General features: G+C 40.8%; 1 protein-coding gene across 13 annotated transcripts in view; it reads left to right on the forward strand.

Moving 5' to 3' along the window:
• Nucleotides 1–14,171, forward strand: part of fryl (furry homolog, like) — an 86,829-nt gene that overhangs the window by 68,724 nt on the left and 3,934 nt on the right. For 10 of the 13 annotated variants that reach the window (XM_061029227.1, XM_061029183.1, XM_061029154.1 and 7 more), the window contains 8 exons: nt 479–670; nt 4,206–4,624; nt 7,804–8,011; nt 8,107–8,256; nt 9,182–9,280; nt 10,109–10,177; nt 12,080–12,097; nt 12,856–12,966. In XM_061029227.1, coding sequence (XP_060885210.1) covers nt 479–670; nt 4,206–4,624; nt 7,804–8,011; nt 8,107–8,256; nt 9,182–9,280; nt 10,109–10,177; nt 12,080–12,097; nt 12,856–12,966 — 1,266 coding nt within the window. The remainder of the gene's footprint in view (nt 1–478; nt 671–4,205; nt 4,625–7,803; nt 8,012–8,106; nt 8,257–9,181; nt 9,281–10,108; nt 10,178–12,079; nt 12,098–12,855; nt 12,967–14,171) is intronic. The other 3 variants (XM_061029164.1, XM_061029197.1, XM_061029236.1) reach the window with 1 other exon arrangement.

Consider the following 14,171-nt stretch of genomic DNA (forward strand, 5'->3'; position numbering starts at 1 on the left):
TAGAAGAATGAAATAAAATATTTTATTTCTGTTGGCATGATTTCACTTTTTGCCTGGATAAATGTAAAATTTCTGAATCAATTGAATGGAAGACTAAAATGACTAAACACGCTCTGCTTGATGCAAAAACATTGTTCATGTTACTGTTTTGTCCGACTGTAATAAAAAGACACAAACGTTATTGTTGAATCCATATGAACCTGAAAACAGTGTAATGTTAAGAGTAAATTCAGTATCACTGTAACTCTAAGAGAAAACAGGCATTTAGTGGCCAAATGATATACAACAAACATTTTAAGATTCATTTGAAAGAAAAGAAAAATCCCTCAACCATTTTAAGAAATCCCTTTTTAGATTAAGTTGATTCCACTATGTGTTGACATAAAACCAGGTGACGTCGTTTTTCCTCACATTCTGTTTTGTGTCTTTGCTTTGCTGCAACACAGATGCTAACATGTTCTAATGTTTTCCTATTTAGCTGAACAGTGACTCTGCAACCGACGACACAGCATCCAACCATGTGGACTCTCTGCAGCAGTCTCAGGAGTCGTCCAGCAGCGCCCTGACGGAGGAGGCAGGCAGCCTACCGTCTCTACCCTCCCTCCCCCGTCTGGATAGCCCCATTTTGGAGATGGCCCACTCAGACAGCGCCAGCAGCCAGCTGCCTGAGGTGGGATCAATCGGGAGCAGCAATAAACTGTGGTGCTCGGGTGCTTTCTAGCTCGCCTTCTGCCTTTTCTGTTCAACCTTTCACTGCTTATGCTGTTCTTCTTGGCTTTTCTCTGTAGACAGAAAGATCAGGGCTAACTTCAGGGAGTTCTAGATTGGGGGGTAAAAGTTCTGTGTCTGCCTGTTGTCGGGGGAAGACCATGTGTGCTCCTTTTGCTGCTTCTAACTCCATCTAGCAGCACTTGCTCTAACGCTTTGCTCTGGTTGTGGTTACTGAAGTCTAGTCCTTGTCCCTTTTTTAATGGTATATGTGTTTATAGTCATGCGGTGGGGGTGGCATGTATGTCTCAGCTTGCTTGCTATGTGATTTAGGGGGAAATGAAAAAAACTAAATGCTCACCTCAGGTTAGCTGTTACTGCTCACCTCCAATAACACAGCATCTGACCATTCCAACTAAATCCTCCATTAAACACTTGTGAAATGGACACCAGCTGTTTAACCTTCGTACCAGAAGCATGTGTGAGTATACGTCCTTAACAAGTGATGCATTCAGTCAAGCCAATTAAAACCTCTTTAATTTGCAACTGTATTAACAAGCAAAAGCATTTCTTCTACTGACATTTATCACTTTTACTAACAATGGTGAGTAAATTATGTTGTTGTCTGGATTTGTATTTGAACTTACTTTGAAAATCTTACAGAATTCAAAATGCCCAATATTTAATCTTAAAATGTGTGATACAGTAGTTTCAATCCATCGTAGCACCAGACTACTATACAAGCCTGCATGAGTCTTATACCTGGTATTTATTTGTCTAAACGAATACAATAATCTTGGATTTAGAAATGTCATATTTCAGGGTGAAGCGTCTTTTTCTCAGCGGCAGCGTCTTTATCAGTTGTTTTCAATGGGTAGAGAGCGTTCACAGCAGAGAACGGCCGGCTACCTTTTTTACAAGCACTCTGCTGTTTTTGTGCGGCTGCTCCGAGCGCTCAAGGTGATGCCACAGGCGACAAAATGTTTGATATTCCCCGTATTTAAGCCTCTGATCTTGTACTTACATCCTCTTTGCTCTGTGTCTGCTGGGTTAAAAAAGGATCTCAAATATAAAACATGCAGTAAAAAGTAACTGAGCCATGTCGGTCATACAGCTGCCGTTGTCAACAAACTGTTGTCATAGAGACAGCACGGCCTGCATCTGTTTTCTTCCTAGAGCACAAATGCTTCATGCAAACACTCCCGAGTGCACAGCCAGCACTTTTCTGCTTGCAAAAAACGGCAGGTGGACACGGGGCCTTATAAAGCATCTCTTTTGCTCAGTTACTAACAGGGCTGTAAGTGGAAGAGTCATAGATGGTGTTGGGTGGTGATGGTGATATCCTCTGAGAGCGATGAACGACTTTTTGGGGCTTCCAGGGTAGCCAGCATTTAGAGATAAAGTACTCTTTGTGTTACCATCATGTACTTTCTGACTAGAAACTTGGGAAACAAGAATGGCATTAGTGTCCAAAAAGACAACACAGTCATCGTTTATAGACTTTGTCTTTAATGTCCTTTTACATGCATATGCATTAAAGACAATACTTTTCAAAATCCAGGTTTCAAAATGCTTTACAAAGGCAGCTAAATAAACAAGCAGGTCATCAAAGTATAAGCACAGCTAGGATTAAGAAATAACATATTAAAGACAAAAAATTAATTTATAGGAAAATCCGGATGAATCCAGAAAGAATTGCTGATAAAAGTATGTTTTATGAAGAGACTGAAAAGAGATCATTCACTCACTCAGCTCACCTGATTTCTGCGGGCAAATAGTTCCACAGATGTGGAGCCTTCACAGCAAACAATCTAGACATACATGTGGCTCGTATGCTATTAACAGGTCTGAAATACAGCCATTGAGAGCCATAAAAGCCATCAGTTAAATCTTTAAATGAATTCTAAAACCTACAGGATTAAAACAGGTGTGAATTATGGCAAAGTTGTGTTCAGACTTTTTATCTCTCCGTGCTGAGTCAAAGCCTGCTGAAATGCTAGTGGACAATCCTACTTTTATTACAGATGAAATGCCCCAAATTCTGAAAACTTTCCACCACTCAGATTTATTTAATCAAAAATGCCGGTAGTGCAGTTCAGTGTTTCCCCTACCATTATATTAGTGGCCTTTGTTCGGTCACATTTTGTTCCATTTGAGGTCCAAAGAAAAATGTTTAAAAAGTGCTTCATACTTCTGCAAAAACAACAAATTCCAGACATACATAAGCGACTCATTGAAAATGGCTCTACGGCCTACTTTTGGGTCCCAACACACCAGTTGAGAACCACTGCCAAAGACATTTTTAGTAAAGCAGCAGCCTGCTAAATAATAAAACATGATTTACATATTATATTTAAACTGGTATATCACTCTGCATCTTTTCATGTCATGTCTGTTTTTTCAGAGCATTATGGAGTTTAATATCATAAAACAGTATCAATAGATACTATATATATGTATATATATGTCAGTATGATAAAGCAGCATCAATATCAGCATCTATCAAAGCCTGAGGAATGTTATCCCAGCTGAACTTTTCTAGAAACTCGTTTCCAGCTGACGCTCTCAAGATCACCCCAAGGACATCTCCCCCATCACAGCCCCGGCAGCTCTTAATGTAATGAGCCCCAGATAAAACCATCAATACTCTTACTCATTCCCTCCAGGATGGCCACGACCACTTCTAAAAGCTTTCTGTAATATAGCGGCTGTCTCTATGATGTACTGGCGGCTTGCCATGCTCAGTTTTTCCCGATGCATTAGACTTTTAAATAAAAATAGAAGACGGGAAAAAACAAGGGATCTTAATTAGAGGCCCGTCTCTGTGCTATACATACCCCTCTTCCATTACATCAACAAGGCTACTTGACATGCAGAATTTATGTGGATTTCCCTGGGTCTGAGTCGGACATTGTTTGTTTAATGTTAATTACAGCTTTTCTGTGATTTGTTAAAGCACTAAAACCATCTGTCACTTAAGGGTTGTTATAGAGTGCAGATCATGAATCAGTGCGTCAGAGCGCGTACAGTACATCTCATTCATCTGCTACCCTGTTAACTTATTCCACCGTGCTGCTACTGTTTTATTAGCGTTAAGGCTGGGTGTTTAATGTCACTTCATTGATTGATTAACAATGACTTCTGTTTTAGTGATTCTTCTTTATTTCTTAAATTTCTCATGAGTGACATTAGTGTTCACAGAAAGACATAAGAGGGGATATCGAGGGAAGTGGAGACAGTAAAAAAGTGCTGACTTAAAGTCCCTCTGGTATCATTGAAACTATCATGTGAGCGTAAGTGCAGGTTATAGCGGTTTTAATTCAACCTGTAATCGAGATTCAGAATGGAAACTGTGTTCTCAAATTGATTTTAAGATGAACCGCTGTAATAACAACCAGGGGATATATCTGTTGAAGAAAAAAGGTTATTTTAATGTGTTTTTATATAATTGATCTGTTAACCTGCTCCTGAGCGCCCCCCTCTGGTTTATGTTACAGGACGCTGTGAGCATGACGGCAGCAGATGAGCTGAGCAGCAGTGTGAGTGAGGACACGGGGTTTTGCAGCGCCCCCCCTCTGCCCTCTGACCCCCAGGATCTGTGTGACCTCCCAGACTCACAGGACCCTCAGGATGCTCAAGAACCCCAGGAGATCCAGGACCCTCACGAAGACATGGAGCCTGCCCCCCCTCCCCCGCCGGCCATAGACACTCCGCCGGGGTCCCTCTCTGAGGAGGACCCCCAAACTGTCTTGCCCCTGACTCTGCCCCTGCCGATGCCTTCTGAGACAAAGGCAGACGTGGATCCGGACCCGGACAGCACCTGTGGCTCTGTGTGGGAGGAAGATGTGACACAGGCGTTGAAAGAGCTCGATGAGCGCTGTGAGGAAGAGGAGGCCGACTTCTCTGGCATGTCCAGGTAAGGGGACTGTTTAGAATCAAGACCTCCACCCATCTTAAACAGAGAATCTGAAAAGATATCATGATCCATGATTTATTATCAGTGCTATGTAATTATTTTTTATCTGTACCTTAGTGTAAATTCAGTTTTCTATGTCTTTTGACACTTAGTATGTTTACATGAACAGTCAAGTCGAGCTACAGTCAATCGTCTCATTGGGCTACTTGAAGCTCGTCCCAGTTTACAAGCAGTGAGGGGAAAATCATCTTGTACTGGTATGTCTGACTTTGCTGTAGTAGCTGGTGATATGCCCCTTTAAGCCAGTCCCTCAGGACCGTCATCTGTTGACCTACTGCATCACATAACTAACAATTGACAAACAAGTTAGCAAGTAACCAACTGATTGTGTGTCGAACTTCAAAAACATGGACAACTTCACAGCCCTGTACATTTTGTCTGACGCATCATAAACTGTGCTTCCTCATCTGTATAGAGATGTGTGGTTCTGCTTGAGCACTCACCAAGTCGTTGCCTTCATACCTTTTTTCTCTTCCCGCTTTTCATTGGTATTTATACTGGTTAACTTCTGAGTCAAAGTCTGATGCAGGGATTGCTGCGCATGCTCAGAACGCCGAAAGGCCAGTTTGCGTCAGATCGAGGTGTATACAAGCAATAATAAATCGACGCCCATCAACATTATCCATGTGTGTTCGCTCGAATTTGAGAAATTCAACTTAATGTTAACATGTATTTTGAAAGTCCAGTTTAAGTCAGACTTACACAATAAATTGACTTTTTCAACATCATGTAAACATACTGATATCGATGGGACCCACCAAAAATAGATGTGAACTATTAGGGAATCATTTCATATTTGTTTGTTTGTTTTATTTGGATCCCCATTAGCTTCAGCATAGATACAGCATACATTTTACAAATTCATATTATATATTATTCTTTTCACACTAGACAAACATTTCACAACATTTCTTAAATAACTAAAAATAATAGACAATTGACATAAATGAACAAAAAACCCATAAGAAACAGACAAACACAAAGGCTCCGTCTGATTTACAGCATCTAAGATATAACATGGTTACACAAAGTAGTCCTATCAGTACTGACTAAAGTTTCTCCGTAGATAATGTTCTTTAAGACTTCTTTTAAAACTGTATACAGTGCTTTGTTGTTTAACATTACATCACATATGACTATGACTTGAGTTTATGCTAGTGTTGACATTTTCTTCATGGTCAGAGACGAATGTAACAGCATCACATGCATCTGCTTTCAGCCTGTTGATAAGTCATACATGATTGCATCCCACAATAATGTGAAATTTGCGGTTTTCTCTTTCTGGCCGAGTGCACATGATCGGATTTAGAATTATTAAGTTACGTTATGGAGGATAGACCTAAAGAAGGCTTCACCAATTTATAACATTTTATATCACGAACACACATACCAGATGTCTCAGTCAAGCAAAGAACTACACACATGGCTTCTGTATATTGGATTGGTGTTGGGGTGGATAAACATTGATTTTACATTTTAAAAGACAAGCAAGAGATGAGTTGGAAATTTAATTCATAAGAATGCTATATCCTGTTGGGGAAGTGTTTCTGCTGGCTCTTCTGTCTCTGTTGCAAATATCAAACATGTTTCATTTTTACAAAAGTGATAGAAAGCTGTAAATAGATATAATTTGGTAGCGCTCCAATCTGGTTTGAAATTTGAACATGTCTGTAAAGCCTTAAATGTTCCTCTAGTGTTGGACCAGCCTGAAAGAAAATTGTGAATTATAATGAATAATGGACAAAATAGGAACTGCCTTGTCTAAAATGTATCACAGTAATCCAAAAGAAGCATCAGGGAGAAAAGTCAGTTATTGTCAAAGAAAACATCAGATGAGATGCATCCAATCTGTCAGTTTAGCTCAGTCAGTGATTGATGGATTGTGATTTATTGATCACACTGTTCGTTTGCTTGGAAGTTAATTAATCACAGCAGCACCTTGAGGTTTTTACAAGGTCACATATTGAAGTAACCAATGTGTGTAGCTCAGCTTATGTTATTTTTTAATGAGTGTAGAAGTATAACATTATTATTATTCCGTTTTTTATTGTGATAAAAGTCTTGTCAGGGGGCAAAACAATTGTTTGGTGTTTGGCTTCTTATTGAGGAATATGGACCATAGTGTGTGGCTTTTGAGGTTGGCACGATGAGTAATGTCTTTCTTGGCGTGGCTCCCGAGTGGGCTGGAACCCATGAAGGAGGGCCAGGGTGGGCTGGCAGTGGTCCACATTCAAACAGTCCCTCTTCAAGGTGGGCCAATTCTGGTCGAAGTGGTAAAGTCACAGTTTTTAACTAAACTGAAGCAATGCTTATCTACGCACATACTTAGCCTTATGCTTCCATACATCACTGTACTCAAGGTCTTCACTTAGCGAAGCCACACATGATTTATAGGCACGTGTTTGAGTAGGTTGTACTCAGAGCGATTGTCTGAAAACAGCAGGTCACTAAGCAGTTTAGTGTTTTTCTCTGTGCCAGGATTTATGTGAGTGGGTGAGAGGAAGATAAAAACAACTCCTCTGTCGGGTCGGGAGCTGCCTTTGTTGTGCAGAAGAGAGTGTGTGTGATTGTGTGTGTGGATGCCAGGCTCATAGAGAGCTCTCTGCAGTCCTGTGTGGGATGGGAGTGCAGTGCGCTAGTGCTGTTAGCAGTTGCAGCACAGCCGAGTTACAGACGAGGGGAGAGAGTGAGGAAAAGAGAAGCGATAGTTGGGGTGAGGATGAGGACAGAGACTGTGTCCGCTACAGCGCTCGGCAGCGCAGGCTTTAGATACTTATATTCTGTCTGCTTCTTCAGGCTGTTTGGTCCGACAGGCCTGTGAGTATCTGAATGTGTGTGTGTGTGAGGGAGAGAGAAAGGGAGATGTTAGAATGATGCTAATATGCTAATAGCTCAAATGTTGTTGTTATGCTACAGCACTGCAGTAGATTAGAGCTCTCAAAACACTGCAGCAAAATCTGCAGTGAGGCAGGCAGCGATTGAGTAATGTGAGGTTGTTTACTTGCAGGTGGAGAGGATGACGAGTGTGTGCGTGTGTGTTTACATTTGTCCTTCAGTGTAGACTGGGGGAGTGTAGAACATGTCGGATTGTAGCTTATTGGCCCCCGTGTGTGTTTCAGTCAAGATGAAGGTGACGCAGACTGCTTCCCAGAGATCCAGGCCTCTCCGCCCCCTTCGCCCTTCCTCTCTGCTATCCTGGCAGCATTCCAGCCTGTTGCCTATGACAATGAGGAAGATGCTTGGCGTTGCCATGTCAACCAGATGTTGTCAGACACAGATGGTTCCTCTGCTGTTTACACGTTCCACGTGTTCTCCAGACTCTTTCAGGTAAATGCCTTCTCTGTTTTTCTGTTTTTATTTTTTTTGTTCCTATAACCTTGTTTACTAGTTATCATTCTCATTCTCCTCTTTGTTTTCTTCAGAACATTCAGAGGAAATTTGGCTCCATTACACATTCATCTGTTCGCTTTCTCGGGGAAAGGCTCCAGCGAATGGGTAACCAATTCCTCAGCTCCCTGGAAGTCATGACATCCCGCTCGCAGTGCCCCACAGTGCTGCTGGATGCAGAGACGGTGAGAGAGTTATACATGGTTGTCTGCAATCATTTTGAATAATATTTTTAATACGATTTTTCAACCAAAATCAACTTGACATGCCGATAAAATGGTCAGTCTGGCAGAATAAAAACAATGTTATTAAAATATTGGTGAGTGTTCAAACCCTGCAGTAATTACATACTGGTAGAACAAAAATCTTAAAAATAACTGCTGCTGTTGAGATCCAAACCAATTACCCTGCTCCTGTCTTATTTTGATTTTAAAGATCATTTGCAGATATTTTTAAACTTTAAGCTTAACTTCAGTTATAATTTCATAATTCCATAGCAACCCCTGTTGTTACATTCTAGGGGTTTTCCCAGGAGACTCATGTCCTAGTGGGTTAACCAGAAATTAAAATTCAGACTCACTGACTAGTCTTAAAGTGAGATAAAAAAATTACTGGAGTTAAACGATGTAGCTAGGTTTGCTCAGTGTGACAAATGTTAGCAGCCCTCCTTTTTGATCTCAATTTTCTCAATCTAAATACTGCCTACTTGCGCTGCTCCTACGAGAGGCTATCTGTTTCATGTGCTTGTTTCCATCAGGGTTGTAGAGTGAGAATTGCAGGCCCATTAATCGGGGCTACAGCACTGGCAAGTGGGGAGTGTCTGCGTTGCAGTTTAAGCATAACATTTGACGGACATCGAGGGCCAACGTCTAAAAATATAAATAATTCAGTTAACCAATTAGTTATTCTGGTGCTGACTAGTGAGGGTGCTGACATGTATCTGTTTAGTCGACTCAACTATACATTTTTTTAATAATCTTTAGGTTGTTCACATTATTTTACAGTAATGTAATGTGTATGTGGGTCCTACTGTAGATATCTTTGTTTTCATGTGCTCTGTACGTATCGGCTGTTGTTGTTGGTTAATGTAGGTGTCCTGTCTTGTTGTAGCTGGTCTCTTGTGGACTGTTGGAGACTCTGAAGTTTAGTGTGCTGGAGTTGCAGGAACACCTGGACACCTACAACGCGAAGAGAGAAGCAGCAGAGCACGTAAGTCCCTCACACTGACTTCCACCATATCTGCTTCAGCATTCTCTTAGAACCTTTTTTTCCCTCAGGACAGATTGCAAGACATCCTGTGCCATTCTAAAGACTGCATCAGCTGCAGTTTAAGCTGCTGTGTCAGTATGTGTGTATGTGCGTTAGCCAAAGACTTTCTAATAAAGGCCTCTCATCTCAAAGAGAGATGGGTTTAGGAAGTGTGTGTAAATTGCCCTTTATCCATCTGCCATCGCACCATAGAAGACCAAAAGGACATGAAGACAAAAAGCTGATGTTGTGCAAGATAAGCCCCCAGTCCGTCTCATCAGCAGGGCAGACATTAAATCAGTGTTTGGTATGAGAAGATTTAGCAGCCGTTAGTGTCTGCATCACTAGTGACATCCCCGGCTGAAGGGATAAAAATAACCCTCAGTGCTCCTAAATCAGTTATGGAGGGCCAGGCAGGAGGAGCTGAGAGCAGTGTGAGGAGGGAAGGAGGGGGAGGGGAATGAAGAGTAGAGATGAGATTGCAGAGGGTTCTGGGATGCAGGAGCCCTAATTGAATGAGACGGCAATGGTCCCTGGAGGCCCAGATACTATCCCATGCTCTGGAACAGGCCTTCTTTAATTTGCTAAGTACAATACACTTATTAAATCTCCTCCCCAACCAACCTTTATGATGTACACACACAGATGTAGATCCATCTAAAGGAGGGGAAAAACTCTTATTTTGTATTGCACAAGTTACTGATCTTCCTCTTCCTCCTTTAATCCTTTTTGGTTTTATTTTTTCTCCTGTCTTGTTTATCGTCCACTCCTGTCCCTCCAACCCTCTAGTGGCTGGAAAACTGCAGGAAAACCTTTGGAGACAAAGACAGCAGCCAGCGGCCAAATACCCATGCAGAGGTAGGAATGAACGTACTTGATGGATGAGAAGGTTTACTGTAATCTGTTTTATGAACTATGAAATACTACAACTGAGGGGTTAATGATTGGATTTTGTTTCCAGTGATGTCTCTGCAGGTATTACGTTGAGTTATCATGATTTTTCTAAAAGACAACAGGGTTTTTCCATCTTGTTTCTCAGGCTCACACTGCACACGTGAGCAAACTGTAAGTTGTGACATAGTTATGAACGTGACTGAGCAGAGTCACCTTCGTCGTACACTTGGCATTGGACAATGTGCTAAATCATTTATTGGTGGCTTTAATGAGAACCTTTTGTCATAACGCATGGTTACGTTTCATGGTTATGTTAACCAGTAAATCATTTGCAACCCAGCAAACAAATATGAACTCTGGGAGTATTTTGTCTTGGATATCGTTAGCAAGCAAGCAAGTAGGATTGTCCCGATACCAGAACTTTCAACTTAGATATGATACTTTAAACTATTTCAATACCTGTTTCAATAGCTTGGCAAAAATAAATAGAAGTCCTTGGGACCCAATATTGGATAATTTCTTGTTTTCAATGATCAAAAATTGCAGGCAATGTTTATGTATGGAACCTTGCCAACCTTTTTGTGCAATTTGTTATTAAAATAAAACATGGTATCGAAAAAGTATTGAAAGGTGTCAAAGTATGGAACATTTTGACAACCTTACAAGCAAGTTAGGTTTAGCTAGGTAGCTGTAACGCTGCTACACTGCCTGGATTTAGCGTCGGTAGCTTCTTTAAATTATCTGATAAAGTATGCCATAATGATTAGTCACAAAGGTCTGGATTGAAAGCAGTTTCTACATTGATCAATCATAGGCAGTCAGGCAGAGTGATCTATCTGCCGATAAACACAAGAGACTGACTCTGAAAAACATTCCACGTTAGCTTTTCCTGCTAAAGCCTCTTCTGTTTTTACCTGACAAGGCATGGACATGAACATGTCTTGTCCATCACCTTAACTTGTTAACCGAGTGACATACATTCACTGTGTAGAAGTAACAGCTAACATCAGTTTTCAGGCCGGATTGCTAACTAGCTGCTCAGGTGCAGCACACGTAACAGCATGTAAACTTACTATGACATGTCACATGGGTCCTGTTAGATGTTGCTGTGGTTCTTACTCTTCAATACCGCTGACACCACATTGTCTGCCAATGACAGGTAGCTCAAGCACAGGTTATTCCCATCGTTCATTTCCTGCTGTAAATGTATAAACAAGTTGAACTGTTGATGACTTAAAGAATCAGCTGATGTTATTTCAGTCTTAAAGTCATACACTTCTTTTTTAATGTTTTGGTATTCTCTCTATTCTATACTACTTGAGTTTAAGCCATTCATATTACTGGGTCTTTACTTTCTTAATATATAAAAATGTGTATGAATTTTAAATGTAATTTTAATTAGGGTCAAAAATAAAAAATGAGTTCATTACTAAAAGACAGATGCACAGGGTTTCCACTTCTAACCTCAGTCTTTGCATGTTCTCTCACTCCATGTCCTTAAATTGATGACTCGACTTCCAGCACAGATCTGTGGATATCATGCTCACAGCTTCCCTCTATGTTAAATTTCCACCCACAGAAAAGCTGTCTTAGTATAAAACTGATGTTCAACACATTCAGAGGTGTTTTACTCTTCTCCTTCCTGCTGTAGCCTCTACCACATTCTTTCTCTCTGTCTCTTTACACATGCTGTTATCCTGCCTCTTCAGAATAAAGGTTGAAGTGAGCTCACATGTGTTTGGGCACTGAGCCCTCCCTGAATGTGTCTCAGCTGCCGTGTTAAAGCTCACTAATTCTTGGTCTTTCTCTCCTTCTGTTTTGTTTGTTGTTGTTTTTTTTTTGTGACCTGCTCACCTTCTTGCTTAGCAAATGGAAAAACTAGCAGTAAGTGGTTCTCATATTATGGACTCTTAATAATCATGAAATCTGGACAAAACACTGATCATCTCATTCCTGTCTGTCCATATCTGCGCTGTATCCATCCTCGCCCACCTCTGTATCTCTGCCTCAATTGGTCATGTAACCCAGCTCGGCTCTCCCATCCACCCAATCATAATTTACTCTTTATCCCGTAATGCAATATGTGTTTCTTTTTCTGTTGCTACATCCAGCACTATAATCAGTGTTTTAACTACTTTAGACTGCACGCTGATTCTGTCTGCAGATAGTTATGGACGTCAAAATGATTTCAGAGGCAGTGTCTGTTTCAGTAGAGGACAGCGGAGAAATCATATTGCTGTCAGGATAACAACTTTTATTTTGCACGTGTATTATTTCCATTATCTGTTTTGTTTTACCATTTTTCTCCCTCCACATTTTCCTGGATTAGACACTTCTAATAACTTCTTTGGGCTTTATCCAGTCAGACAAATTGGTCCCAGTAGAGAGCGTCACAGGAGCTGGTGACAGATAATTTTCTAATAAAGATCTCATGATTAATTCTACTAGTGGTAGACTCACCTCTCACTCCAAAGCACACAACCAGATACTCTAGGTCATGTTAACACCTTTCATCTACTCCCACGTCTCTAACCCAGGATACCCATCGGTCTAATCATGTGATCATCAGAGTGATGTCAGTGCAGGTCAGATCATTATGCCGGCTTGTGACTGTGTTAATGTTTCTGTTTCTGTCTCTGTAGGAGCTGGAGTTGTGTCGCAGGCTCTATAAGTTGCACTTTCAGCTGCTGCTGCTATTCCAGGCCTACTGTAAGCTCATCAGCAGGGTGGATACCATCAAGAGAGAGGCAGAGGTGAGACAAAAAAAAAAAGAAGACTGTTTGAGAATAAGCTGAATGTGCATGAAAATTATTTTTGCTTGGACCTCTGACAACATCTGGAAACAAAATGTGTCTGAATATTTCATTTACATACCCTTTGAGTTTCCTGTCTAAGAAAGGAACAGGGTGTTACACAGTAAAGAAATAAAATTACTCAGAAGTCAGTTGTAGATATGTTGTGAGAAAGCTAGCACCTGATCTGGTAAACAATCAGCTGCCTTACTAACTGAGAGGCCAGCAGACAACAGCTGTGTCTCAATGCACTGGTAGCATCCTTTGAAGGAACCAGCCTTTGTAGCCTGTGTAGACCGCTCAGGCTGATCTGAAATGAGACCGTCAGTTCTACAAAGGATTTCCCATTTGCGTCACCAGCTGTCCCTCCCCTCACTGTTTCATTTCTAAGCACCAAACCCATCAACTTATCAACCTCAACAGCTGCAACGGACATAACCAATGTCTCATTACTTAACATATTATTTTAAGATAATATGATATTTACTTACTTTAGTGTATTACTTGGCTGCTTGAGAGTCCACCAGCTTGTTTGAATCTCGGGATACGTTTGGCCTCGAAGGATGCACTGAATGGATCCTACGTTGAGTGGGGCAAGAATGACACGTGTTGGACACATTTGCCTTTAAAACAGGATAGCCCTCGATGTGCTGCTGTTAACATCAGCCTTCAAATGGGCCCTGTGAAGGAGCAGCACCTAAATTGGGATATAGCTTACTTACTGTACAAGGTGTAAGCATTTGTGCAAACTTGCTACTGACTTGACCTTTCATTAGACATCCAGCTTGGAAACTGTCATGCAAAGTCTTGCATCGGCTCGGGAAAACAATATGTTTAATTCAGAAATGTACTATTATTTTAACCTTTTTTTATCAAGTTTGAAATGTTTCTTATGTAATCTGATAGTTGTTATAATTATGAGTCTTTAAAACACAGTTTGGCAATTCTGATTGCTGGATTAATTATCTCTAATGTCTGACACTTCTTTATAGCAGACTATTGTTTTTATTATAAGGCTGCTGGTAGTTTCAGTCAAATCAATAAATTATGGAGAAATAACTGCAGTAAGTGTAGGGACATGTTCATAGATGTCTGAGACAGGTGGCAAATTCTTCAGCATCAGGATATGTTCCATTTAATGTGAGTTATCAGGATATGTTCAGTTT

The sequence above is a fragment of the Labrus mixtus genome, chromosome 3 (genome assembly GCF_963584025.1).
Source record: "Labrus mixtus chromosome 3, fLabMix1.1, whole genome shotgun sequence".
Classification (NCBI taxonomy): Eukaryota; Metazoa; Chordata; class Actinopteri; order Labriformes; family Labridae; genus Labrus; species Labrus mixtus.